A 27,105-nucleotide genomic window follows, 5' to 3' on the forward strand; every position below is an offset into this window, starting at 1 on the left:
AGTAAAAAATAAAAAATAAAAACCGTGCCAAGAAATGTATTATTTTGTCACCATAAATCACAAAAAGTGTAATACCAAACAATCAAAAAGTAGTATGTACCCAAAAATAGTAACAATCAAACCATAATCTCATGCCGCAAAAAAAGAGACCCTAACTAAGACAATCGCTTAAAAACTAAAAAAGATTTGGCTTTCTGAATATGGAGACATAAAAGCAATGATTGTTTTTCCTTCAAAAATTGTGCACTCTGCCGTGTTCCCATACATCAGTTTACGACCACATGTGCAGTGTTTCTGTAAACGGCAGAATCAGGGTAATAAATATTGAGTTTTATTTGGCTGTTGACCATTAAAGTATTACAGGAAAAAATGAATTAAAATGGAGAATCTGCCAAAAAAGTTAAATTTAAAAATGCCATCTCCTTTTCTTTTAATTCTTGTGGAACACTTGAAGGGTTAAAAAAAGTTTGCAAAATCAGTTTTTAATAGCTTGAGGGGTCTACTTTCTACAATGGGGTAATTTATGGCTGTTTTCCACTATGTAATCCCCACAAAGTGACTTTAGAATTGAAGTGGTCCTTAAAAAGGTAAGCCTTATAAGAGCCTAAAAAATTAAATTACATTTACAAAATAATGCAAACATTAAAATGGACATATGGGGAATGTAAGGAAATAACTCTCTTATGATGTATCACTATCTGCCTTAAAAGCAGAGAAATAAAAATTTTGAAAATTGCTTATTTTTCAAAATTTTCTGTAAATTTTGGATTCTTTTTTATAAATAAAGGTGAATGATCTTGACTAAAATTTTTCACTATCATGAAGTACAATGTGTTGCAAGAAAAAAAAAATCTCAGAATGGCTTGGATAAGTAAAAGCATTCCAAAGTTATCGTCACATAAAGTGAAACATGTCAAGTTTCCAAAAAACGGCCTGGTCCTTAAGGTGAAAGATGGCAAGGTCCTTAAGGTGTTAATGTGCCAATGGTACCCAGGCTGCAAAATAAGTTACTATATCTGTAAAATGTATGCTTTGCTTTGAAGAGCACCTGTCTACATGCTCAACCCTATTAAACAAGGCATGTGGTCTGGTAAGGTTGTTCCTGTTGACTAAAGAGATTCCTGTCTTGTGAAAATCGGTTGTGGCATTCCCAATAAATGAGTATTCTATTCTTTATGCAAATGTAGGCTTCAGAGCACCAAATGACATGGCCAGAACTGTAAACTGAGGAAGCTGAGTTTCCAGCACCACTGATACTGTACTCCCTGCAGGTCTTTGTTTACTTGGATACAGTGATGTGTTTATATTCCCCCTGTGACTGCTGCAGCCCATCACTGGTCTCAGTGGTACATATCATGATTTTGTTGAGGCCTTGGATTCTATGCTGCCGTCTTGTATGTATATGGGCATATCATTGCTACAGCCAAAAAAAACTACACGGAGCAGAAGCCACCTTCATGTGATGAGTGGGTTTATGCATTTTTATCAAAAAGTGTGCAAAGTGCCTCATCTACAATTGATATATGATGCTGAGAGGCGATAGATCAATGCAATAATTTCTTGCATTTTACTTTAGTGCCTTGCCTTCATAGTATCAGTACTAGTGTTGATCACAAATATTCCAATTGCAAATTTTTATCGCGATTATCGGCAACTTGACAATTTGTTAATATTTAGAATATAATCATATACAGTTGCAAGAAAAAGTATGTGAACCCTTTGGAATGATATGGATTTCTGCACAAATTGGTTATAAAATGTGATCTGATCTTCATCTAAGTCACAACAATAGACAATCACAGTCTGCTTAAACTAATAACACACAAAGAATTAAATGTTACCATGTTTTTTATTAAACACACTGTAAACATTCACAGTGCAGGTGGAAAAAGTATGTGAACCCTTGGATTTAATAACTGGTTGAACCTCCTTTGGCAGCAATAACTTCAAACGTTTCCTGTAGTTGCAGATCAGACGTGCACAACGGTCAGGAGTAATTCTTGACCATTCCTCTTTACAGAACTGTTTCAGTTCAGCAATATTCTTGGGATGTCTGGTGTGAATCGCTTTCTTGAGGTTATGCCACAGCATCCCAATCGGGTTGAGGTCAGGACTCTGACTGGGCAACTCTAGAAGGCGTATTTTCTTCTGTTTAAGCCATTCTGTTGTTGATTTACTTCTATGCTTTGGGTCATTGTCCTGTTGCAACACCCATCTTCTGTTGAGCTTCAGCTGGTGGACAGGTGGCATTAAGTTCTCCTGCAAAATGTCTTGATAAACTTGGGAATTCATTTTCCTTCGATGATAGCAATCCGTCCAGGCCCTGACGCAGCAAAGCAGCCCCAAACCATGATGCCCCCACCACCATACTTCACAGTTGGGATGAAGTTTTGATGTTGGTGTGCTGTGCCTCTTTTTCTCCACACATAGTGTTGTGTGTTTCTTCCAAACAACTCAACTGTAATTTAATCTGTCCACAGAATATTTTGCCAGTACTGCTGTGGAACATCCAGGTGCTCTTTCTGCAAACTGTAAACGTGCAGCAATGTTTTTTTTTGGACAGCAGTGGCTTCCTCTGTGGTATCCTCCCATGAAATCCATTCTTGTTTAGTGTTTTACGTATCGAAGATTAGCTAACAGGGATGTTAGCATATGCCAGAGACTTTTGTAAGTCTTTAGCTGACACTCTAGGACTCTTCTTCACCTCATTGAGCAGTCTGCGCTGTTCTCTTGCAGTCATCTTTATAGGACGGCCCCTCCTAGGGAGAGTAACAGCAGTGCTGAACTTTCTCCATTTATAGACAATTTGTCTTCCCGTGGGCTGATGAACAGTAAGGCTTTTGGAGGTACTTTTATAACCGTTTCCAGCTTTATGCAATTCAACAATTCTTAATTGTAGTTCTTCTGAGAGCTCTTTTGTGCGAGGCATCATTCACATCAGGCAATGCTTTTTGTGAAAAGCAAACCCAGAACTGGTGTGTGTTTTTTATAGGGCAGGGCAGCTGTAACCAACAACGCCAATCTCATCTCATTGATTGGTGACACCTCACTTCAATTAGCTCTTGGAGATGTCATTAGTCTAGGGGTTCACATACTTTTTCCACCTGCACTGTGAATGTTTACATGGTGTGTTCAATAAAAACATGGTAACATTTAATTCTTTGTGTGTTATTAGTTTAAGCAGACTGTGATTGTCTATTGTTGTGACTTAGATGAAGATCAGATCACATTTTATGATCAATTTGTGCAGAAATCCATATCTTTTCAAATGGTTCACATACTTTTTCTTGCAACTGTATATTCGTAATTTTGAATATTCGAGATTCAGTACACATAATTCCTCCCTGCTTCTAGCTTGTGGGCCAATGAGAAGGCTGCAATATCTTTGACTTTAGGAGTAGTGTTGATTGTGAATTTTCGTAATGCAAATTTATATCTCAAATTTGTCAATTGCCGATTTCCAAAATCAAGAAAATAATGACTGGAGATAACGAACTCTCGAATTTGTGAATATATGGCGAATATTCTTACAAATATTCATGAAATATCACAAATTCGAATATTGCCCCTGCCGCTCATCACTAATCAGTACTACTCCCATTCAACCCAGGTATTTTTAATTAGCATGAGGCTACACAAGGGTTAGTTAGCGGGAGGCTAACCAAGGGTTAATACCTACTTGTTCTCAGTTCAGTTTAAGAGACCACATGGAAAGGTGGGCTTTTGAGATTTGAGATCTATTCACATGGTGCAGTGCTGCATGGCTGCTGTTGTTGCTGTAGTGCTGTGCCTGTGCTGTTGGACAGCTGGGTCTCGTCACCCATGGGTGCTGTGTTGCGGCGGCAGTGGTGAACACATAGTGTTGCACTAACTTTGTAGTAGCGAGTAGCGACCCCCTTGAAAGAGGCCACATTGATGTGGTGATGGGCTTGATGGATATTGATTCCAATGTATGCTAGGCGCCTCATTTACATTTATAAATGATGTTGAGAAGCAGTTGATCAATACATAGCATGTGGTTGAGCGATGCATGTTTATTTTTTAATAGTTGGGTATTTGTTCAGGCTACTTTCACACTTGCGTTAATTCCGGTATTGAGATCTGGCAGAGGATCGCTATACCGTAATTAAACGGATCTGTTTTGATTTTACACATCAGGATGCATCCATTTCGTTAGGATGCGGTTGTGTGAAATAAAAACTTTAAAAAAACGGATCCGTCACTAAATACATTGAAAGTCAATGGGTAATGGATCAGTTTTTTTAGGCTCCTAAAAAAACAGATCTGTCCTCATTTGGATCTTTTTTTTTTTTTCTCTTTTTATGACCAAACACAAAACCGTAGCTTGCAGCCGTTTTGTGTTGGCCACAAAACGGAATGCTGGCGGAACAGAAGACATCCTGATGCATCCTGAATGGATTTCTTTCTATTCAGAATGCATAAGGACCAAAAACAGAAATGTTTTTTTTCTTCCGGTATTAAGATCCTCTGCCGGATCTTAATACCGGAAAACAACAACGCAAGTGTGAAAGTAGCCTCAGCCAGTCTTTAAGCCAAGTCTTAATAGTTAATTACAAAGCAGAATCCTTGACGTAATCAGACTACTTGAATAAAATGTGACAAGCAGGTTAGGCACCATGCGAGATATAGTATACAATCTATCACACTGTATCACCTTGGAACAGATCCACACTGACTTGAGGTTGCATGTAATTAACACTGCTTTAAATAACTATTTGCACCAAATGTGTAATTGTAGCAGTCTGTTGTGCTATTTTAAAAAAGTACAATTTTGATGGTAACATTTTGTTCTCATGAACTGTATTTTGTTAATTTCTTTTCAATGGAAATGGAGAATGATAAACATGCCGAAAGTTATAGGTGGTGTAGTATTAACCCTCTGTGCTGTAGCAGAACTGTTTCTCTGGTAGCTTAAGGGTTTCAAAAGCTGCTGAGAAATAAAGCTAGGACAGACTAGTGCGAAACGAGGCAGCTTCTGCATTTGCTCCTTTCTGCATTTGAGCCGTTTAAGAATCAAGAAATGTCCTTTGTTCTGAAGTCCCTAATTTTGACAGTCACTGAGCCTAATTATGATGCTGGCAGGCTGGAAGGTATGAAGCTGCTGAGTGCACCTGACCCATCCCTCATTCCTTTGCTTCCTGTATTTTGCTTGGTTGCTAACAAGTGACATCACCCAATGCACACCCCCTCCTGCCTGTCAGTTCTTCTCTCCCTCACGCTTAGGCTTAGCAGTCACTAGGAGGATAAGGATCCTTTGTGGCTGCAGGAAGCTACAGGCACTATGTAAAAGGTGTCTGAAAGTCCAAGCCAGAGAGAACAACATAGCCTGCAGCAGCATCTCTGACCATCTTTTCCAAGGGAAATATTGGCTTCTTTATGTAGTTGAACTTCAATAAACCACTCTCTTTCTGCAATCCATTCTCTGGTTTGGGTTTTGGAACAGAATCGCATGCATGACATTCCGAAAAGGAGAGAAAATGACCATAAGCATCCAGGAGCATATGGCCATTGATGTGTGTCCAGGTCCCATCAAGCCGATCAAACAAATTTCGGACTATTTTCCTCGTTTTCCACGTGGTATTCCCACCACCGTTACCCGTAGTAACTCCCTAAAATCTAACGTGAGCCAACCATCTGTTAGTCCGTCGGAAAGTTCTAAAGAGGAAGAGGAAGATGTGGACAAATTATTCGGGGCATATGGAGCAGCTTCTACAACCACAACTACTAACACACTGCCTTCTAAACAAGATGAGGAAGTCGACCTGGATGGATATGATTCAGATGACTGCAGTAAGTTGCATGAATACTACCTTACTATGTTGGTTGACAGCTGTGACCATGTTCATGAGGGATCTTGCCCTGCTGAGCTCTAGAGTGATAACTTGCTATAAATACATAAAATCAGGGTGACCGTATAACTTCTAAAGCTGGTTCGCTTACTAAGGAAGTAGTTGTGGTACGAGTACTTTATTGCCATTTGTGCATGGAAATCTTAGTGATCTGTGATCTGGCAAAAAAACACTTATACAATAATAACACTGCGGTGAAAAAAGTTGAACATAATCAGTTGTAATGCAGATACTACCCATTTGGATTAAGGCGTTGACTTTGATGTTTCATGTTCTTTATGGAAACGTGGTTAAAGGAAAAAGTTCATTTTGGCATACTGTATGTCTTTCACACTCGTATACAGAATATTGGAGTCAGCCTGAGATGAGAATAGCTTGTTTGAGAAGCCACCAGTTGCTGTCTAGTACTGTGCACAGTGCACAATGCCGAGTTAATGAGAAGGATGCTTTTTATTTTGCCTGGCTGAGTGGAGATTTTCACTCAATGTGAGATTACGGCTGCTTTAACCCTGCTGATCAGCTAAAGATGCCTGCCTGGTTGTTGTAAAACAGCTCTGCCTTGATACAGAGCAGAATCCGCTGTCTATTGTTAAAGGCGTAGAAGAAGATTTCTATATCAGCAACTGTTGAATATAATTCCAGTAGATTTACAGATAGATATTATTATTCATGATGGTATTCAGAGTCAGCGATGGGTTGCGGCTGAAGGATAGAAGAATCACAGGCAGAAGCTCATTTGCCAGATGCTCCTTGCATAGTATCTTTCAAGTGTTCCGTTCAGAACTGCAATGTAAATGCAATTTATGTATAGACAGCTACATGACAACTGCTATGATGAAGGCCATATACTATGGGTATACTTTTGCATCAATGCCAAACACAAAACAAAAATGAAGTCACAAAGGAACATAAAAATTATCCATTACTAATAAAATTATAAGCTAATAAAGATTTTGATTACAGGTTGAGATTTATTGGTGCCCTAGGCTTTCTACGGGGATATTGACTTGACCATTAATAGGAATGAGGCCTTGCAATTCCTTTTCAAGTGTGCACAGGTACACCTTGATCATATATGTGCATTTCTGGGGACCTTAAACATCTTATTTTCTATCTATATTCAGAAGGGCTCTTTCAATTTTAAACAGATTCCTGAAGAACCTGAGGAACTAACAGTATAGGCCTCCCATATGCCAGTTAGGCTAGAATATTTGTTTCACTGAGTGATCCAGTCATATGAAGAGGATCTCCAGGCCTATGATTTAATTAATCTCTGGAGGCTTTCCACTCTGACCTCTGTCAACCATACATGCTGAAGACTGAATACATCTTTGTAGGTGCCATAGAGCAAAGAGATCGAAAGGCACAACTTCAAATATCCTCATGTTGTTTGCTATGACATCTAGAACTTGGATGCATTTCCGTTTATTTTTGGAAGGATATTAGGATGTGCATATGTTACATTAGTTCAATTGCTCGGATGTAACTATGTAATCCTAAAAGTGGATTACTTGCCTGTATAACTGGATGCATCCTGTGTCAGTAAATAACATCCACCAGCATGCTTTAGGAAATGTCTAACTGCATTTTTTTCTAGATTATATCACCCATGATTACAAGAGATGCTTTATGTAGACGGCACGATTGTATGTATTTGCAACTCATGGATCTGTTATTACCTGCAGGCTCCTAACAGCTGAGGCACATCCACAGCTTGGAGATGAAAGGACATACATTTTCTTTTTCAATTTCATTCACCATTATCTTTTGTGAGGAACAACATCTCTACACTTTTTCTTGGGTCTTAAAAAAATTACTTTTTGTATTCTCACACATGCCAGGTAAACAGTCAGTTGTCAGATGGGTCTAATGATTTGCCACTTCTCGACTAGGTTAATCCTGGTTTAGCATAATAACTTGTAGAATCATGTTGTCAACGCTGCCTACATTTAACTGTAAGTACATCTGTCATACATCTAATGTACTTGTTAAATGGTCCTCACCCAGTTCTGCCTGCATTTGACTGCAAGAATTCAATACACTAAAACTATTGATTGACTGATGCAACAGTTCCAGATAAAACACCAAAAGCCATATGCACTTAAGAGACAGTGACAGTAGTTTGGCCTTAGATGTTCACTTCATGTTCATGTATTCTCCCCTAAAAGCAATACTTACAATACAGCCTGTTCTTGTGGATTCTTACAGAATCAGTTAAAAGAAACCTCTATTTGGTAAAATTGGAGACACGCAAGAACAGGATACCTATAGAATTCTATCTAACATAGTCTTGTGCATGAGCACTTAAATTAAATACATGGCTAAGCACCTTTGGCAGCAACAGTGGCGTCCAAACACCAATCAGTTTTCAACCTAGACCTTACTAAATATTGAATAATGAGCGGTAAATTATCTCCTTAAAGTTATTATAAGGGCATTATGTGATTAGAGTAGTACATAACAGATAAAAAAGCATTACTAAGGCTAGTTTCACACTAGTGCTACAGAGATCCATCAGGGTGTTCCAGCAGGGAATTGCCTGCTGGAGCTCTCTGGTTCCGGCACTGCTAGATGCTGCCTGAATGCCCACCGGCCCCATCAACTATAATGGCGACGGGCAGAGATCCAGACCCAACGTCATATATGCTGAGAATCAGCCAGACAAATACCACTGGGGTGGCGGGTAATTAGCCTGCCACATCTCTGTAACAACAGTGTGAAACCAGTGTAAAACTTTTCTAAGAATCTTGAACTTCATTAAACTATTCAGCAAACAGATACTTCAATAAGGTATCAGTATACTAGCTAACAGTATAGTACTGTATACTGGCTAGAAGTGCATTAGTGAAACTCATAGTCTTAGAACAGATGAGCTATCCAGCACCTTCTAGGTGATAACACCTCATTCTACATCATCACAACATCAGCTCACCATGTTCAGCTTACCACTGAAAAAACAATAAACGTTATATATTAGTCGCCATTTCAGTTTAATATGAATGCTAACAGCCTTCATCAAGGAAGAGACCAGTCTGCTATTTATCTCATAGCAGCTTGAGGCTATGTTCACTTATAGAAGACAGGCGTTTTACACCGCATAATCCACATTCAGATGGTCATCAAAGGCTCCCCATTGACTTCAGTGTTAAAACATGCCCATGGAGCTGATTTGAAAAACGCTTGAGAAGTGGCATATTACTTCCATGAAGCAGATATTATTCTGGTTTTCCCTAGAAGTCAATAGAAAAGTTATAAAATACGTAAGGAGGCCTATCTAGAGTATATTTAGTGGTGCTTCTGCCACCACAAAAAGACCTGCTTTCAGCTGATGATTCTTTTACTGATCTTCACTGATTTTTCTGCTGCTGATTTTGCCATGTTAACCTAGGCTCAAAGTGCCATTTGGTCCAGAAACCCAGAAAACATATCATAAGATATTCCAAAGACTTGCAGGCCTCTCCTACTTTAAAATTGCATTCCAGGATTTTGATATTAAGGATAGATCATCAATACTAGATTAGCAGGGCTGCAAGACCCAGTCAGCTGTTTAGTTGTAGTTCTGGTGTCGGTGTTGGAACTACATAGCTCCAGCCATTGAGAATGTGATGGAGCTGCAGCCATTGAGAATGTGATGGAGCTGGTGATCTCAGTGTTGTTCCTTTTGAAGTGAATGGTAGCAGATTTGCAATTACCAGATGTGTCCACTACACTATGACTGGAGCTTTGTAGTTCTGGCTTCTCAGAAACAGCTGATCGTTGGGGGTACCAGTAGGGATGAGCGAACTCGAACTGTATAGTTCGGGTTCGTACCGAATTTTGGGGTGTCCGTGACACGGACCCGAACCCGGACATTTTCGTAAAAGTCCGGGTTCGGGTTCGGTGTTCGTCGCTTTCTTCGCGCTTTTGTGACGCTTTCTTGGCGCTTTTTGAAAGGCTGCAAAGCAGCCAATCAACAAGCGTCATACTACTTGCCCCAAGAGGCCATCACAGCCATGCCTACTATTGGCATGGCTGTGATTGGCCAGAGCACCATGTGACCCAGCCTCTATTTAAGCTGGAGTCACATAGCGCCGCCCGTCACTCTGCTCTGATTAGCGTAGGGAGAGGTTGCGGCTGCGACAGTAGGGCGAGATTAGGCAGATTAACTCCTCCAAAGGACTTGATTAACTGATCGATCTGCAGCTGTGGATCATTGAGCTGCTGATCCTCAATTGCTCACTGTTTTTAGGCTGCCCAGACCGTTTGTCAGTCACATTTTTCTGGGGTGATCGGCGGCCATTTTGTGTCTTGTGGTGCGCCAGCACAAGCTGCGACCAAGTGCATTTAACCCTCAATGGTGTGGTTGTTTTTTGGCTAAAGCCTACATCAGGGTGAAGCTGTCACACCAAGTGCATTTAACCAGCAATAGTCTGTTCATTTTTTGGCCATATACAAAATCAGGGGCAAGCTGCGCCTGTCACCAAGTGCATTTAACCCTCAATGGTGTGGTTGTTTTTTGGCTAAAGCCTACATCAGGGTGAAGCTGTCACACCAAGTGCATTTAACCAGCAATAGTCTGTTCATTTTTTGGCCATATACTAAATCAGGGGCAAGCTGCGCCTGTCACCAAGTGCATTTAACCCTCAATGGTGTGGTTGTTTTTTGGCTAAAGCCTACATCAGGGTGAAGCTGTCACACCAAGTGCATTTAACCAGCAATAGTCTGTTTATTTTTTGGCCATATCCCAGTCTAATTCTGTCACTAAATCCATACCGGTCACCCAGCGCCTAAATACTAGGCCTCAAATTTATATCCCGCTAAATCTGTCCTTAGTGCTGTAGCTGGGCGAGTTATTTAGTGTCCGTTCAAGCACATTTCTTGTTCTGGGTTGAAATACAATTCCCAATTTAGCAATTTCATAATTTAGTGGTTTCTGCTATATCAGAGCTATTTGAAATCTATCCCTAAAAGGGTATATAATATTCAAGGTGCACATTGGGTCATTCAGAATAACTTCACACACACCCGCTACTGTGTATTTCCAAGTCTAATTCTGGCACTAAACCCATACCTGTCACCCAGCGCCTAAATACTAGGCCTCAAATTTATATCCCGCTAAATCTGTCCCTAGTGCTGTAGCTGGGCGAGTTATTTAGTGTCCGTTCAAGCACATTTCTTGTTCTGGGTTGAAATACAATTCCCAATTTAGCAATTTCATAATTTAGTGGTTTCTGCTATATCAGAGCTATTTGAAATCTATCCCTAAAAGGGTATATAATATTCAAGGTGCACATTGGGTCATTCAGAATAACTTCACACACACCCGCTACTGTGTATTTCCAAGTCTAATTCTGGCACTAAACCCATACCTGTCACCCAGCGCCTAAATACTAGGCCTCAAATTTATATCCCGCTAAATCTGTCCCTAGTGCTGTAGCTGGGCGAGTTATTTAGTGTCCGTTCAAGCACATTTCTTGTTCTGGGTTGAAATACAATTCCCAATTTAGCAATTTCATAATTTAGTGGTTTCTGCTATATCAGAGCTATTTGAAATCTATCCCTAAAAGGGTATATAATATTCAAGGTGCACATTGGGTCATTCAGAATAACTTCACACACACCCGCTACTGTGTATTTCCAAGTCTAATTCTGGCACTAAACCCATACCTGTCACCCAGCGCCTAAATACTAGGCCTCAAATTTATATCCCGCTAAATCTGTCCCTAGTGCTGTAGCTGGGCGAGTTATTTAGTGTCCGTTCAAGCACATTTCTTGTTCTGGGTTGAAATACAATTCCCAATTTAGCAATTTCATAATTTAGTGGTTTCTGCTATATCAGAGCTATTTGAAATCTATCCCTAAAAGGGTATATAATATTCAAGGTGCACATTGGGTCATTCAGAATAACTTCACACACACCCGCTACTGTGTATTTCCAAGTCTAATTCTGGCACTAAACCCATACCTGTCACCCAGCGCCTAAATACTAGGCCTCAAATTTATATCCCGCTAAATCTGTCCCTAGTGCTGTAGCTGGGCGAGTTATTTAGTGTCCGTTCAAGCACATTTCTTGTTCTGGGTTGAAATACAATTCCCAATTTAGCAATTTCATAATTTAGTGGTTTCTGCTATATCAGAGCTATTTGAAATCTATCCCTAAAAGGGTATATAATATTCAAGGTGCACATTGGGTCATTCAGAATAACTTCACACACACCCGCTACTGTGTATTTCCAAGTCTAATTCTGGCACTAAACCCATACCTGTCACCCAGCGCCTAAATACTAGGCCTCAAATTTATATCCCGCTAAATCTGTCCCTAGTGCTGTAGCTGGGCGAGTTATTTAGTGTCCGTTCAAGCACATTTCTTGTTCTGGGTTGAAATACAATTCCCAATTTAGCAATTTCATAATTTAGTGGTTTCTGCTATATCAGAGCTATTTGAAATCTATCCCTAAAAGGGTATATAATATTCAAGGTGCACATTGGGTCATTCAGAATAACTTCACACACACCCGCTACTGTGTATTTCCAAGTCTAATTCTGGCACTAAACCCATACCTGTCACCCAGCGCCTAAATACTAGGCCTCAAATTTATATCCCGCTAAATCTGTCCCTAGTGCTGTAGCTGGGCGAGTTATTTAGTGTCCGTTCAAGCACATTTCTTGTTCTGGGTTGAAATACAATTCCCAATTTAGCAATTTCATAATTTAGTGGTTTCTGCTATATCAGAGCTATTTGAAATCTATCCCTAAAAGGGTATATAATATTCAAGGTGCACATTGGGTCATTCAGAATAACTTCACACACACCCGCTACTGTGTATTTCCAAGTCTAATTCTGGCACTAAACCCATACCTGTCACCCAGCGCCTAAATACTAGGCCTCAAATTTATATCCCGCTAAATCTGTCCCTAGTGCTGTAGCTGGGCGAGTTATTTAGTGTCCGTTCAAGCACATTTCTTGTTCTGGGTTGAAATACAATTCCCAATTTAGCAATTTCATAATTTAGTGGTTTCTGCTATATCAGAGCTATTTGAAATCTATCCCTAAAAGGGTATATAATATTCAAGGTGCACATTGGGTCATTCAGAATAACTTCACACACACCCGCTACTGTGTATTTCCAAGTCTAATTCTGGCACTAAACCCATACCTGTCACCCAGCGCCTAAATACTAGGCCTCAAATTTATATCCCGCTAAATCTGTCCCTAGTGCTGTAGCTGGGCGAGTTATTTAGTGTCCGTTCAAGCACATTTCTTGTTCTGGGTTGAAATACAATTCCCAATTTAGCAATTTCATAATTTAGTGGTTTCTGCTATATCAGAGCTATTTGAAATCTATCCCTAAAAGGGTATATAATATTCAAGGTGCACATTGGGTCATTCAGAATAACTTCACACACACCCGCTACTGTGTATTTCCAAGTCTAATTCTGGCACTAAACCCATACCTGTCACCCAGCGCCTAAATACTAGGCCTCAAATTTATATCCCGCTAAATCTGTCCCTAGTGCTGTAGCTGGGCGAGTTATTTAGTGTCCGTTCAAGCACATTTCTTGTTCTGGGTTGAAATACAATTCCCAATTTAGCAATTTCATAATTTAGTGGTTTCTGCTATATCAGAGCTATTTGAAATCTATCCCTAAAAGGGTATATAATATTCAAGGTGCACATTGGGTCATTCAGAATAACTTCACACACACCCGCTACTGTGTATTTCCAAGTCTAATTCTGGCACTAAACCCATACCTGTCACCCAGCGCCTAAATACTAGGCCTCAAATTTATATCCCGCTAAATCTGTCCCTAGTGCTGTAGCTGGGCGAGTTATTTAGTGTCCGTTCAAGCACATTTCTTGTTCTGGGTTGAAATACAATTCCCAATTTAGCAATTTCATAATTTAGTGGTTTCTGCTATATCAGAGCTATTTGAAATCTATCCCTAAAAGGGTATATAATATTCAAGGTGCACATTGGGTCATTCAGAATAACTTCACACACACCCGCTACTGTGTATTTCCAAGTCTAATTCTGGCACTAAACCCATACCTGTCACCCAGCGCCTAAATACTAGGCCTCAAATTTATATCCCGCTAAATCTGTCCCTAGTGCTGTAGCTGGGCGAGTTATTTAGTGTCCGTTCAAGCACATTTCTTGTTCTGGGTTGAAATACAATTCCCAATTTAGCAATTTCATAATTTAGTGGTTTCTGCTATATCAGAGCTATTTGAAATCTATCCCTAAAAGGGTATATAATATTCAAGGTGCACATAGGGTCATTCAGAATAACTTCACACACCCGCTACTGTGCATTTCCAAATCTAATTCTGTCACTAAACCCATACCTGTCACCCAGCGCCTAAATACTAGGCCTCAAATTTATATCCCGCTAAATCTCTCGTTACCGCTGTCCTGTTGTGGCTGGGAAAGTTATTTAGTGTCCGTCAAAGCACATTTTTGTTCTGGGTTGAAATACAATTCCCAATTTAGCAATTTCATAATTTAGTCGTTTCTGCTATATCAGAGCTATTTGAAATCTATCCCTAAAAGGGTAGATCATATTGAAGGTGCACATAGGGTCATTCAGAATAACTTCACACACACGCTTCTGTGCATTTCCAAGTCTAATTCTGTCACTAAATCCATACCGGTCACCCAGCGCCTAAATACTAGGCCTCAAATTTATATCCCGCTGAATTTGAATACAATACATTGGGCCAAATAATATATTTGTTGTTGTGGTGAACCATAACAATGAGAAAAACATCTAGTAAGGGACGCGGACGTGGACATGGTCGTGGTGGTGTTAGTGGACCCTCTGGTGCTGGGAGAGGACGTGGCCGTTCTGCCACATCCACACGTCCTAGTGTACCAACTACCTCAGGTCCCAGTAGCCGCCAGAATTTACAGCGATATATGGTGGGGCCCAATGCCGTTCTAAGGATGGTAAGGCCTGAGCAGGTACAGGCATTAGTCAATTGGGTGGCCGACAGTGGATCCAGCACGTTCACATTATCTCCCACCCAGTCTTCTGCAGAAAGCGCACAGATGGCGCCTGAAAACCAACCCCATCAGTCTGTCACATCACCCCCATGCATACCAGGGAAACTGTCTCAGCCTCAAGTTATGCAGCAGTCTCTTATGCTGTTTGAAGACTCCGCTGGCAGGGTTTCCCAAGGGCATCCACCTAGCCCTTCCCCAGCGGTGAAAGACATAGAATGCACTGACGCACAACCACTTATGTTTCCTGATGATGAGGACATGGGAATACCACCTCAGCATGTCTCTGATGATGACGAAACACAGGTGCCAACTGCTGCGTCTTTCTGCAGTGTGCAGACTGAACAGGAGGTCAGGGATCAAGACTGGGTGGAAGACGATGCAGGGGACGATGAGGTCCTAGACCCCACATGGAATGAAGGTCGTGCCACTGACTTTCACAGTTCGGAGGAAGAGGCAGTGGTGAGACCGAGCCAACAGCGTAGCAAAAGAGGGTGCAGTGGGCAAAAGCAGAACACCCGCCGCCAAGAGACTCCGCCTGCTACTGACCGCCGCCATCTGGGACCGAGCACCCCAAAGGCAGCTTCAAGGAGTTCCCTGGCATGGCACTTCTTCAAACAATGTGCTGACGACAAGACCCGAGTGGTTTGCACGCTGTGCCATCAGAGCCTGAAGCGAGGCATTAACGTTCTGAACCTGAGCACAACCTGCATGACCAGGCACCTGCATGCAAAGCATGAACTGCAGTGGAGTAAACACCTTAAAACCAAGGAAGTCACTCAGGCTCCCCCTGCTACCTCTTCTGCTGCTGCCGCCTCGGCCTATTCTGCTGCTGCCGCCTCGGCCTCTTCCTCCGCCTCTGGAGGAACGTTGGCACCTGCCGCCCAGCAAACAGGGGATGTACCACCAACACCACCACCACCACCTCCGTCACCAAGCGTCTCAACCATGTCACACGCCAGCGTTCAGCTCTCCATCTCACAAACATTTGATAGAAAGCGTAAATTCCCACCTAGCCACCCTCGATCCCTGGCCCTGAATGCCAGCATTTCTAAACTACTGGCCTATGAAATGCTGTCATTTAGGCTGGTGGACACAGACAGCTTCAAACAGCTCATGTCGCTTGCTGTCCCACAGTATGTTGTTCCCAGCCGGCACTACTTCTCCAAGAGAGCCGTGCCTTCCCTGCACAACCAAGTATCCGATAAAATCAAGTGTGCACTGCGCAACGCCATCTGTGGCAAGGTCCACCTAACCACAGATACGTGGACCAGTAAGCACGGCCAGGGACGCTATATCTCCCTAACTGCACACTGGGTAAATGTAGTGGCAGCTGGGCCCCAGGCGGAGAGCTGTTTGGCGCACGTCCTTCCGCCGCCAAGGATCGCAGGGCAACATTCTTTGCCTCCTGTTGCCACCTCCTCCTTCTCGGCTTCCTCCTCCTCTTCTTCCACCTGCTCATCCAGTCAGCCACACACCTTCACCACCAACTTCAGCACAGCCCGGGATAAACGTCAGCAGGCCATTCTGAAACTCATATGTTTGGGGGACAGGCCCCACACCGCACAGGAGTTGTGGCGGGGTATAGAACAACAGACCGACGAGTGGTTGCTGCCGGTGAGCCTCAAGCCCGGCCTGGTGGTGTGTGATAATGGGCGAAATCTCGTTGCAGCTCTGGGACTAGCCAATTTGACGCACATCCCTTGCTTGGCGCATGTGCTGAATTTGGTGGTGCAGAAGTTCATTCACAACTACCCCGACATGTCAGAGCTGCTGCATAAAGTGCGGGCCGTCTGTTCGCGCTTCCGGCGTTCACATCCTGCTGCTGCTCGCCTGTCTGCGCTACAGCGTAACTTCGGCCTTCCCGCTCACCGCCTCATATGCGACGTGCCCACCAGGTGGAACTCCACCTTGCACATGCTGGACAGACTGTGCGAGCAGCAGCAGGCCATAGTGGAGTTTCAGCTGCAGCACGCACGGGTCAGTCGCACTACAGAACAGCACCACTTCACCACCAATGACTGGGCCTCCATGCGAGACCTGTGTGCCCTGTTGCGCTGTTTCGAGTACTCCACCAACATGGCCAGTGGCGATGACACCGTTATCAGCGTTACAATACCACTTCTATGTCTCCTTGAGAAAACACTTAGGGCGATGATGGAAGAGGAGGTGGCCCAGGAGGAGGAGGAGGAGGAGGAAGAGGGGTCATTTTTAGCACTTTCAGGCCAGTCTCTTCGAAGTGACTCAGAGGGAGGTTTTTGGCAACAGCAGAGGCCAGGTACAAATGTGGCCAGCCAGGGCCCACTACTGGAGGACGAGGAGGACGAGGATGAGGAGGAGGTGGAGGAGGATGAGGATGAAGCATGGTCACAGCGGGGTGGCACCCAACGCAGCTCGGGTCCATCACTGGTGCGTGGCTGGGGGGAAAGGCAGGACGATGACGATACGCCTCCCACAGAGGACAGCTTGTCCTTACCCCTGGGCAGCCTGGCACACATGAGCGACTACATGCTGCAGTGCCTGCGCAACGACAGCAGAGTTGCCCACATTTTAACCTGTGCGGACTACTGGGTTGCCACCCTGCTGGATCCACGCTACAAAGACAATGTGCCCACCTTACTTCCTGCACTGGAGCGTGATAGGAAGATGCGCGAGTACAAGCGCACGTTGGTAGACGCGCTACTGAGAGCATTCCCAAATGTCACAGGGGAACAAGTGGAAGCCCAAGGCCAAGGCAGAGGAGGAGCAAGAGGTCGCCAAGGCAGCTGTGTCACGGCCAGCTCCTCTGAGGGCAGGGTTAGCATGGCAGAGATGTGGAAAACTTTTGTCAACACGCCACAGCTAACTGCACCACCACCTGATACGCAACGTGTTAGCAGGAGGCAACATTTCACTAACATGGTGGAACAGTACGTGTGCACACCCCTCCACGTACTGACTGATGGTTCGGCCCCATTCAACTTCTGGGTCTCTAAATTGTCCACGTGGCCAGAGCTAGCCTTTTATGCCTTGGAGGTGCTGGCCTGCCCGGCAGCCAGCGTTTTGTCTGAACGTGTATTCAGCATGGCAGGGGGCGTCATTACAGACAAACGCAGCCGCCTGTCTACAGCCAATGTGGACAAGCTGACGTTCATAAAAATGAACCAGGCATGGATCCCACAGGACCTGTCCGTCCCTTGTCCAGATTAGACATTAACTACCTCCCCATAACCATATATTATTGGACTCCAGGGCACTTCCTCATTCAATCCTATTTTTATTTTCATTTTACCATTATATTGCGAGGCTACCCAAAGTTGAATGAACCTCTCCTCTGCCTGTGTGCTAGGCCTAAATATATGCCAATGGACTGTTGCAGTGGTGGGTGACGTGAAGCCTCATTCTCTGCTATGACATGCAGACTAATTCTCTGCTGACATGAAGACAGATTCTCTGTTACGGGACCTCCCTCCTCTGCCTGGGTGCTGGGCCTAAATATATGCCAATGGACTGTTGCAGTGGTGGGTGACGTGAAGCCTGATTCTCTGCTATGACATGCAGACTAATTCTCTGCTGACATGAAGACAGATTCTCTGTTACGGGACCTCTCTCCTCTGCCTGTGTGTGTGCTGGGCCTAAATATATGCCAATGGACTGTTGCAGTGGTGGCTGACGTGAAGCCTCATTCTCTGCTATGACATGCAGACTAATTCTCTGCTGACATGAAGCCAGATTGTCTGTTACGGGACCTCTCTCCTCTGCCTGTGTGTGTGCTGGGCCTAAATATATGCCAATGGACTGTTGCAGTGGTGGCTGACGTGAAGCCTCATTCTCTGCTATGACATGCAGACTAATTCTCTGCTGACATGAAGACAGATTCTCTGTTACGGGACCTCCCTCCTCTGCCTGGGTGCTGGGCCTAAATATATGCCAATGGACTGTTGCAGTGGTGGCTGACGTGAAGCCTCATTCTCTGCTATGACATGCAGACTAATTCTCTGCTGACATGAAGACAGATTCTCTGTTACGGGACCTCCCTCCTCTGCCTGGGTGCTGGGCCTAAATATATGCCAATGGACTGTTGCAGTGGTGGGTGACGTGAAGCCTCATTCTCTGCTATGACATGCAGACTAATTCTCTGCTGACATGAAGACAGATTCTCTGTTACGGGACCTCCCTCCTCTGCCTGGGTGCTGGGCCTAAATATATGCCAATGGACTGTTGCAGTGGTGGGTGACGTGAAGCCTGATTCTCTGCTATGACATGCAGACTAATTCTCTGCTGACATGAAGACAGATTCTCTGTTACGGGACCTCTCTCCTCTGCCTGTGTGTGTGCTGGGCCTAAATATATGCCAATGGACTGTTGCAGTGGTGGCTGACGTGAAGCCTCATTCTCTGCTATGACATGCAGACTAATTCTCTGCTGACATGAAGCCAGATTGTCTGTTACGGGACCTCTCTCCTCTGCCTGTGTGTGTGCTGGGCCTAAATATATGCCAATGGACTGTTGCAGTGGTGGCTGACGTGAAGCCTCATTCTCTGCTATGACATGCAGACTAATTCTCTGCTGACATGAAGACAGATTCTCTGTTACGGGACCTCCCTCCTCTGCCTGGGTGCTGGGCCTAAATATATGCCAATGGACTGTTGCAGTGGTGGCTGACGTGAAGCCTCATTCTCTGCTATGACATGCAGACTAATTCTCTGCTGACATGAAGACAGATTCTCTGTTACGGGACCTCCCTCCTCTGCCTGGGTGCTGGGCCTAAATATATGCCAATGGACTGTTGCAGTGGTGGGTGACGTGAAGCCTCATTCTCTGCTATGACATGCAGACTAATTCTCTGCTGACATGAAGACAGATTCTCTGTTACGGGACCTCCCTCCTCTGCCTGGGTGCTGGGCCTAAATATATGCCAATGGACTGTTGCAGTGGTGGGTGACGTGAAGCCTGATTCTCTGCTATGACATGCAGACTAATTCTCTGCTGACATGAAGACAGATTCTCTGTTACGGGACCTCTCTCCTCTGCCTGTGTGTGTGCTGGGCCTAAATATATGCCAATGGACTGTTGCAGTGGTGGCTGACGTGAAGCCTCATTCTCTGCTATGACATGCAGACTAATTCTCTGCTGACATGAAGCCAGATTGTCTGTTACGGGACCTCTCTCCTCTGCCTGTGTGTGTGCTGGGCCTAAATATATGCCAATGGACTGTTGCAGTGGTGGCTGACGTGAAGCCTCATTCTCTGCTATGACATGCAGACTAATTCTCTGCTGACATGAAGACAGATTCTCTGTTACGGGACCTCTCTCCTCTGCCTGTGTGTGTGCTGGGCCTAAATATATGCCAATGGACTGTTGCAGTGGTGGCTGACGTGAAGCCTCATTCTCTGCTATGACATGCAGACTAATTCTCTGCTGACATGAAGCCAGATTGTCTGTTACGGGACCTCTCTCCTCTGCCTGTGTGTGTGCTGGGCCTAAATATATGCCAATGGACTGTTGCAGTGGTGGCTGACGTGAAGCCTCATTCTCTGCTATGACATGCAGACTAATTCTCTGCTGACATGAAGACAGATTCTCTGTTACGGGACCTCCCTCCTCTGCCTGGGTGCTGGGCCTAAATATATGCCAATGGACTGTTGCAGTGGTGGCTGACGTGAAGCCTCATTCTCTGCTATGACATGCAGACTAATTCTCTGCTGACATGAAGACAGATTCTCTGTTACGGGACCTCCCTCCTCTGCCTGGGTGCTGGGCCTAAATATATGCCAATGGACTGTTGCAGTGGTGGGTGACGTGAAGCCTCATTCTCTGCTATGACATGCAGACTGATTCTCTGCTGACATGAAGCCAGATTGTCTGTTACGGGACCTCCCTCCTCTGCCTGGGTGCTGGGCCTAAATATATGCCAATGGACTGTTGCAGTGGTGGCTGACGTGAAGCCTCATTCTCTGCTATGACATGCAGACTGATTCTCTGCTGACATGAAGCCAGATTGTCTGTTACGGGACCTCTCTCCTCTGCCTGTGTGCTAGGCCTAAATATATGCCAATGGACTGTTGCAGTGGTGGCTGACGTGAAGCCTCATTCTCTGCTATGACATGCAGACTGATTCTCTGCTGACATGAAGCCAGATCGTCTGTTACGGGACCTCTCTGCTCTGCCTGTGTGCTAGGCCTAAATATATGCCAATGGACTGTTGCAGTGGTGGGTGACGTGAAGCCTCATTCTCTGCTATGACATGCAGACTGATTCTCTGCTGTCATGAAGCCAGATTGTCTGTTACGGGACCTCTCTGCTCTGCCTGTGTGCTAGGCCTAAATATATGCCAATGGACTGTTGCAGTGGTGGGTGACGTGAAGCCTCATTCTCTGCTATGACATGCAGACTGATTCTCTGCTGACATGAAGCCAGATTGTCTGTTACGGGACCTCTCTCCTCTGCCTGTGTGCTAGGCCTAAATATATGCCAATGGACTGTTGCAGTGGTGGCTGACGTGAAGCCTCATTCTCTGCTATGACATGCAGACTAATTCTCTGCTGACATGAAGCCAGATTGTCTGTTACGGGACCTCTCTCCTCTGCCTGGGTGCTGGGCCTAAATTTATGACAATGGACTGTTGCAGTGGTGGCTGACGTGAAGCCTGATTCTCTGCTATGACATGCAGACTGATTCTCTGCTGACATGAAGCCAGATCCTCTGTTACGGGACCTCTCTCCTCTGCCTGTGTGTGTGCTGGGCCTAAATATATGCCAATGGACTGTTGCAGTGGTGGCTGACGTGAAGCCTCATTCTCTGCTATGACATGCAGACTGATTCTCTGCTGACATGAAGCCAGATTCTCTGTTACGGGACCTCTCTCCTCTGCCTGTGTGTGTGCTGGGCCTAAATATATGCCAATGGACTGTTGCAGTGGTGGCTGACGTGAAGCCTCATTCTCTGCTATGACATGCAGACTAATTCTCTGCTGACATGAAGACAGATTCTCTGTTACGGGACCTCCCTCCTCTGCCTGGGTGCTGGGCCTAAATATATGCCAATGGACTGTTGCAGTGGTGGCTGACGTGAAGCCTCATTCTCTGCTATGACATGCAGACTAATTCTCTGCTGACATGAAGACAGATTCTCTGTTACGGGACCTCTCTCCTCTGCCTGGGTGCCGGGGCCTAAATATCTGAGAATGGACTGTTCCAGTGGTGGGTGACGGGAAGCCAGATTCTCTGCTATGGAACCTCTCTCCAATTGATTTTGGTTAATTTTTATTTATTTAATTTTTATTTTAATTCATTTCCCTATCCACATTTGTTTGCAGGGGATTTACCTACATGTTGCTGCCTTTTGCAGCCCTCTAGCTCTTTCCTGGGCTGTTTTACAGCCTTTTTAGTGCCGAAAAGTTCGGGTCCCCATTGACTTCAATGGGGTTCGGGTTCGGGACGAAGTTCGGATCGGGTTCGGATCCCGAACCCGAACATTTCCGGGATGTTCGGCCGAACTTCTCGAACCCGAACATCCAGGTGTTCGCTCAACTCTAGGTACCAGGTGTCAAACCCTCCCCACTTCCATATTAATGGACTATCCTAAGAATCAATATCAAAATACTTGAAGACCCCTTTGTATTCAGAGCAATGTAGTTGTTGTTTAGGCATCTGTTATGTATGACAAGCTTAAAGGAACACTTTGGGCAAAGCCAATACCTTGTTACCAGATACATCATACAGAGCCATAATACGGCATACATGATCAAAGAATTATTTGAATCTGGCTTGCATTGTCCACCTGAATGTTGCCTAAGTGTTTCTTTAAGAAGTCATGTGGTATTACAGTGCAAACATTGAAGTCTATGTAAGGAACATAAAACCAACTCATCTGAAAAGCCTGTATAAATAAGAACCCCTAAAAGGTCAACAGGAAAAATGGGCAAGCTATATGCATTAGGCTTGTAGTGTAAATACTATAGAATGCCAAACACAGTACTTCATTTATACCAATATCAGCGCAATACCTCTGACATTTTCAAAATGCTAAGCATCAAGGTATCATAGGAAACTCATCTGTTTAGATATTACACAGCAGACAACTATCACCATTAGCCTTAAAGTATACTGTATCTTTCATCCCACAATGTTTTCATGAATGAGCTCAGCTCAACATTTTCCTCTAACTAGTTCAGGAAGATCATAGAATATTTTAATACATAAAATAACCCCACTGTCTCTTTACACTTTCGGCATAAGACCAACAATGCCCTCCATTTGTAGCAAAAGTCTTGGACTGGCCCACAGGAGAACGGGGGAAATCCAGGTAGTGTGGGCCTCCATTCCACCACTTCCTGCATGAGTAGTACATGGCACAGATTGACTGGATTACATATGAATAGGCAGCTTGCAGAATCTCAACCAGCCTATGAGTCCATATAAAAAAGTGGGTGGATTATTCAAGAGACTACCCAGCTTATTATTATGGATGCATCAGGTGGAGGACTAATAGACATAGAGGCAGGCCAGCCAGTATCCTCTTTCCCAGGGACCTGCCTTCTCGAAGTTGCTGCATAATCAATCACCTTGCTGCTGATTGTGTTATGCAAGCAGGAATATTTGCATTAAGCTGTACATAGGACCCCCAGAATAAATTTAACTGGTGGGTCCTAAAGTCCGCCACTCCATGTAACACAGACGTTTAGTCATTACCTACCTTTGAAACACTAGCATAATTTGTTCGATGAGGTTTGGCCATCATACATATTTTGTATATGGAAAAGCAGTGCATTTTATTTTCTTATTGAAATTTTGAGACTACTGTCGACGATCTACATTCGAAACCACATTTAGGGATGTTAATATCTTTCTATCTTCTATTTCATATGTGCTGATTATTATTGACCTAGTGTTAGGGTTTTCACATTTCCAAAATCACATCTGCCCATGGCTGTTAAGGACCTTACTCCCCTACCATGCTTTACAATGTCTCAGTTTTTTCTATATTCTATGCTTTTTTTTTTTTGTGTCAAAATACGGAATGAAAGAATTCAGCTCCAGAGCTGGTATTTCTGTAGTTTGTTTAATTAAGCCAATTCAATAATCACATTCACCACCTTCATAAATCTTGAACTGTCAGCTAAACCGATTGTTACTTTGAATTGAGGGACACCACTTTATTACAAATGATTCCAAATTTTACTTAGGTCTGTTGAATTAGGTGTGCAGCAGAAAATCAATAGAGCATGGCCTATGTCATTACCACATCAGAGTGCAACTATATTTTACTTCTGCTTTCTGCCCTTCCCCAGCATCATCAGCCTGACTGTAAGAGCATAAATGTATTTTTATCTGCTACCAATTTACAATAAAATAGAGCTGCAAATCCTGGTGGCACCATTGGAACATTTGGTAGATTTAACTGTTCCCCTCCACGGCAGTAAATTCTGAATGGCTGTAGGAGAAGGTTAACTTGCTGACTCCAATGCTTGGCCATGCACATTCTATGTTCTCCTCTTTCACTACTTCTCTTTTTCTGGATCTTGCAGAGATGTTAGTCTCTGAAGCTGTCTGCGTCTAAAGTGAAGGAGCATGAGGCAACAACTTCCTCTTTCTCAAAACTCCAATATAAACTGAGTTGGGGATGGACTCTAGATCCCCATTCAACCTCCTACAAAGGGATAAGCCAGGACTGTTAACCATTTCGGGCAGCATGGTTAGCATTAGTATTTATCAGGTCTGGTCCAAGGTTTGAAATCGACCAAGGACAACATTTGCATGAAGTTTGTATATTCTCCCAGTGTTGGCTTGGGTTTCTTCTGGGTAGTCCAGTTTCCTCCCACTCTCCTAAGACATACTGATAGGGATCTTAGATTGTGAGACCCATTGTCTGCTAATGTCTGTAAAGCGCTGCAGAATATGTCTGCACTATATAAGTGAGTAAAATTAATAATTTAATAAATGGCTTCATCTGTCATGCTTGGGCATTAACCCCTTAGGGACCCAGGACAAGAATGCTCATCCTAAATGACTGATACTTTGTGCCCCTGCGGTTGGTGGGGACCCGATGGTTGCCATGGCAGCCCGAAGGCCATGCAAAGGCCTTGGGGCCCGGCATGTGCGGAGGCTTATGAGGCACAGCCCCCAGGCTGGGTCTCATAGGCAAACTATCAGTGTATTACACTGTGTAATACACTGATAGTCAATGCAGTACAGTACAGATGTATTGTGCTGCATTGAAACAGGGATCAGACCCTGTAATGTTGAAGTCTCATAGTGGGACAAAATAAATAAATAATAAAAGTGTTTTTAACAATAAAAAAATTATGTTTCAATTAAAAAAAAGCCCTTCCCATAAAAAGAGACATATAAAATTGTAAAAAATAGAAAAATAAAATAAAAACAGACATATTAGGTATGACCGCGTGCATAACAACCTGCTCTATAAAAAATATCACATGATCCACCCCGTCTGGTCAACACTGTAAAAAAATTAAATAAAAACTGTGTTTATCAAAAAAAGTGTAATACCAACTGATCAAAAAATCAAATGTACCCCAAAATACCAAACCATCATCTCATCCTACAAAAAATTAGACCCTAACTAAAACAATCACCCAAAAAATAAAATGGAGATTTAAAAACATAATTTTTTTGTTTAAAAAATGCTTTTATTGTTTAAAACCAAAATATATATTTTTTAAAACAGACATATTAGGTATCACCACATCCTTTAAACCTTCTCTATAAAAATATCACATGACGTAACCCGTCTGGTGAACACCATAAAAAAAATTAAATAAAAACACCTAAAGGGTTAACAAAGTTTATAAAAACAGTTTTGAATAACTTGAGGGGTGTAGTTTCTACAATGGGGTCATTTATGGGTGGTTTCCACTATGTAAGCCCCACAAAGTGACTTTAAAATTGAAGTGGTCCTTAAAAAAGTTTGCTTCTAAAATTCTAAGCCTTAGATCCTAAAATTTACAAAATGATGCAAACATGAAAGTGAACATATAGGAAATGTCTCTAAATGTCTCGTCATGATGTACAATGTGTCGTGAGAAAACAATCTCAGAATGGCTTAGATAAGTAAAAGCATTCTGAAGTTATTACCACATAAAGTGACACGTCAAGTTTCCAAAAAACGACCTGGTCCTTAAAGGGGTTTTCTCATCTCAGACAATGGGGGCATATCGCTAGTATATGCCCTCATTGTCTAATAGGTGCGGGTCTGGGACCTGCACATATATCAAGAACGGAGCCCCGAAAGTGAAGGAGAGTGCACTGCGCATGTGCAGCCGCCCTCCATTCATTTCTATGGGACCGCCGAAAATAGCCGAGCACTGGCTCGGCTATTGCCGTCTGCCCCATAGAAATGAATGGGAGCATGGGCCGCGCATGCGCGGCATGCTCCTATTCACTTGTATAGGAGAGGCGGGGATTAGCGCTTGGTGGTGGATTGACTCCGGGAAATCTAGGGTCTTCCAGCCACAGCGCTCCCTGCTCTGTTCTCAATATAAGTGCGGGTTTTAGCAGTGGGACCCCATTGTCTAAGATGGGAGTACACCTTTAAGGTGAAAAATGGCAAGGTCCTTAAGGTGTTAAACATAACATGACAATATGCATCAATATATAACAAACCCTTTGCAGAAGCCCCCTGCTCTAGAGTACTGCAGGGACGCTGGGAGAATGGGCAGTAGAATTGGATAAGAAGCAACAAGTGCTCTTACTGAAAAATTGCTCTTCTAGAAACTCTCAACTTTATACAAAGTTGGTTAGATTTTGGTCCATAAAGTTGAGGGTATATTATACAGTATGATTAGAGATAAGCAAATCGAAGCTGACAAAGTGGAATTCGATCCGAATTTCAGGAAAACTTTGATTTGCAACAAATGTGAATATCCTCGCTCTTCGTGGTAACAAATCAGTAATTTCCTAAAATGGCGGCTACACGTATGAGGACTGAGTACATGGGGCAAGGAACTCTGGAAAGGTGGGATCACCTAGATTGACATGACAGCATGCAGCCAATCGGCAGCCAGCCAGCCCTGTGATGTCACAGCCCTATAAATATGGCAGCCATTTTAGATTCTGCCATTTTCCAGCGTTCCAGAGTGCATGGACAGACATGTGAAGGCGCTAGGGACAGCTATTGGAAAAACCTCTATGTTTAAAAAAAATAAATGAAAAAGAGATTTATAAGTGCAGGGAAAGGATAGGGAGGAATCATTTCACAGCATCTTAGTACAGGGAGAGAGGTCAGAAGGCGCTAGGGACATTGATAGGAAAGTG

The 27,105-nt window shown here is 43.4% G+C and overlaps 1 protein-coding gene across 1 annotated transcript in view; it reads left to right on the forward strand.

Annotated features, from left to right (window-relative positions):
* Positions 1-5,302: 5,302 nt before the first annotated feature.
* DOC2B (double C2 domain beta) overlaps positions 5,303-27,105 on the forward strand; it is an 895,105-nt gene continuing 873,302 nt past the window's right edge. Inside the window, exon 1 of the mRNA XM_044285947.1 lies at positions 5,303-5,811. Coding sequence (XP_044141882.1) covers positions 5,475-5,811 — 337 coding nt within the window. The 5' untranslated portion in view covers positions 5,303-5,474. The remainder of the gene's footprint in view (positions 5,812-27,105) is intronic.

The sequence above is a fragment of the Bufo gargarizans genome, chromosome 3, assembly GCF_014858855.1.
Source record: "Bufo gargarizans isolate SCDJY-AF-19 chromosome 3, ASM1485885v1, whole genome shotgun sequence".
Classification (NCBI taxonomy): Eukaryota; Metazoa; Chordata; class Amphibia; order Anura; family Bufonidae; genus Bufo; species Bufo gargarizans.